The sequence below is a fragment of the Cyprinodon variegatus genome, unplaced genomic scaffold (assembly GCF_000732505.1).
Source record: "Cyprinodon variegatus isolate N-32 unplaced genomic scaffold, C_variegatus-1.0 Scaffold1418, whole genome shotgun sequence".
Lineage (NCBI taxonomy): Eukaryota > Metazoa > Chordata > Actinopteri > Cyprinodontiformes > Cyprinodontidae > Cyprinodon > Cyprinodon variegatus.
Window position 1 is genome coordinate 154,261 of NW_015151871.1, and position 1,641 is coordinate 155,901.

The 1,641-nt window shown below is 47.2% G+C and overlaps 1 protein-coding gene across 1 annotated transcript in view; it reads right to left on the reverse strand.

Moving 5' to 3' along the window:
* Window positions 1–1,641, reverse strand: part of LOC107103311 (sarcoplasmic/endoplasmic reticulum calcium ATPase 2-like) — a gene marked incomplete at its 5' end in the record, with an annotated part of 22,267 nt that overhangs the window by 16,080 nt on the left and 4,546 nt on the right. The window contains 3 exons of the mRNA XM_015402968.1: window positions 555–721; window positions 865–1,006; window positions 1,086–1,241. Coding sequence (XP_015258454.1) covers window positions 555–721; window positions 865–1,006; window positions 1,086–1,241 — 465 coding nt within the window. The remainder of the gene's footprint in view (window positions 1–554; window positions 722–864; window positions 1,007–1,085; window positions 1,242–1,641) is intronic.

Here is a 1,641-nt window from a genome sequence, read left to right on the forward strand (position 1 = left end):
TGTGTTGTGAATTGGCCCTATAGAAGTAAACTGAATTGAATTGAAGACAGGTGGATTTTATACTCCAGGTTCGTTTCTAAATGAAAATGCTTCAACAAGTTGCCTTTTGAACATGGAGATGAAAAGTTCTGTAACATTTATCATCTTGCTCTGGGTTTTAAACTACCACTGACCTACAGGGTCACTGGCACTGGCAGTGTGAGGTATAGTGTAAAGGGTGTCCATCCCCCACATGTTGCTGCACACCGCCAGTCAGCTGGCCAACTATTAGACGACTATTGCTATTAACCAAGGATTCAAAAATGTAGCAGTTAGGAATCTGCTTGATGATAAAACACAGACAGAAATGGTTTAAAATCTTCCCATTCTCTTTAAAGGTTAATGTTAACCTCAGCTGACTTGTTCTGGAGCAAACAGCCTTGCTGTCACTCAGAGTTTTAATACAGGCCATTCCTGCCTCCATAAACAAAGGATTAAACTAAAGATTTAAATGATGGGTTTTTGATTTGCACACAGACACAGAATGTGAGGAAAACGTCGGATCCACAGCTTACCCTGCATACTGACATCTGGTTTGTTGTCAGGGTTCCTGTTTTGTCTGAGCAGATAACAGAGGTGCATCCCAGGGTCTCCACTGATGGTAGGCTGCGGACGATGGCGTTCTTCCTGGCCATTCTTCGAGTACCCAGAGCCAGACAGGTGGTGATGACAGCTGGGAGGCCTGGGAGAGAAATGAAGAGACTGCTTGAGTTCAGATCCAACCAGAGAAGCCCATCAAAGGTGACAAAATAACTCCAGCAGGAAGTGAAGAACAGAAAACACAGAGTTGAAGTGTGAAGTGGAGGAAGCTTTGTGTGACGTTACCTTCTGGAATAGCAGCCACAGCCAGAGCAACGGCGATCTTGAAGTAATAAACAGCTCCTCTCAGCCAGCTGCCTCCATGAACCGGGTCATTAAAGTGTCCCACATTAATGGCCCACACAGCCACACAAATAACGCTGATGACCTGGAGATTACGACACGAGGAGCCATAGATCATTACTCTATAGACTTCACAGCATCGGGTTAAAATGTCAAAGTCAGACCTTAGACAGCTGCTCCCCAAACTGATCCAATTTCTGCTGCAGCGGTGTTCTTTCAGGGTCGGTGGAGGCCATCTCATCGCGGATTTTCCCAATCTCTGTTTGCACCCCTGTTGCTACGGCAACCCCGATGGCCCGACCGGCAGCAATGTTGGTACCCTGGACAGTAAAATCAGAGTGGAATGCTCCCCATCAGGGAAAAACAGCCCCATAAAGTAAGAACTAGAAGCAGAATAAGACACCCAAGTTCAGCCACCCTGAACCTAAAGCAACAATGTTCCATAAACGTTCCTGGATTAAACAGCAGAGCTGTTCCTCCCCATGACGCCGGTGTGTTTGAGCTTCGAGGACTGAGATGGAAACTAAAGAGTACTTCTGAACATAGAACATCCTGAAGATAGCAGCTGGCTAGCTCAAGTGGTAAGTCCTGCAACCAGGAAGCCTGGGTTTGTATCCCAGCTGGGGGGGAATGAGCTGCCAGTGGGTCCTTAGCAGGCTGGGACTGGGAATCTGTGATGGCGGGGATTTGTCCGGCGGTCTGGTCCCTAATGTCAGCATG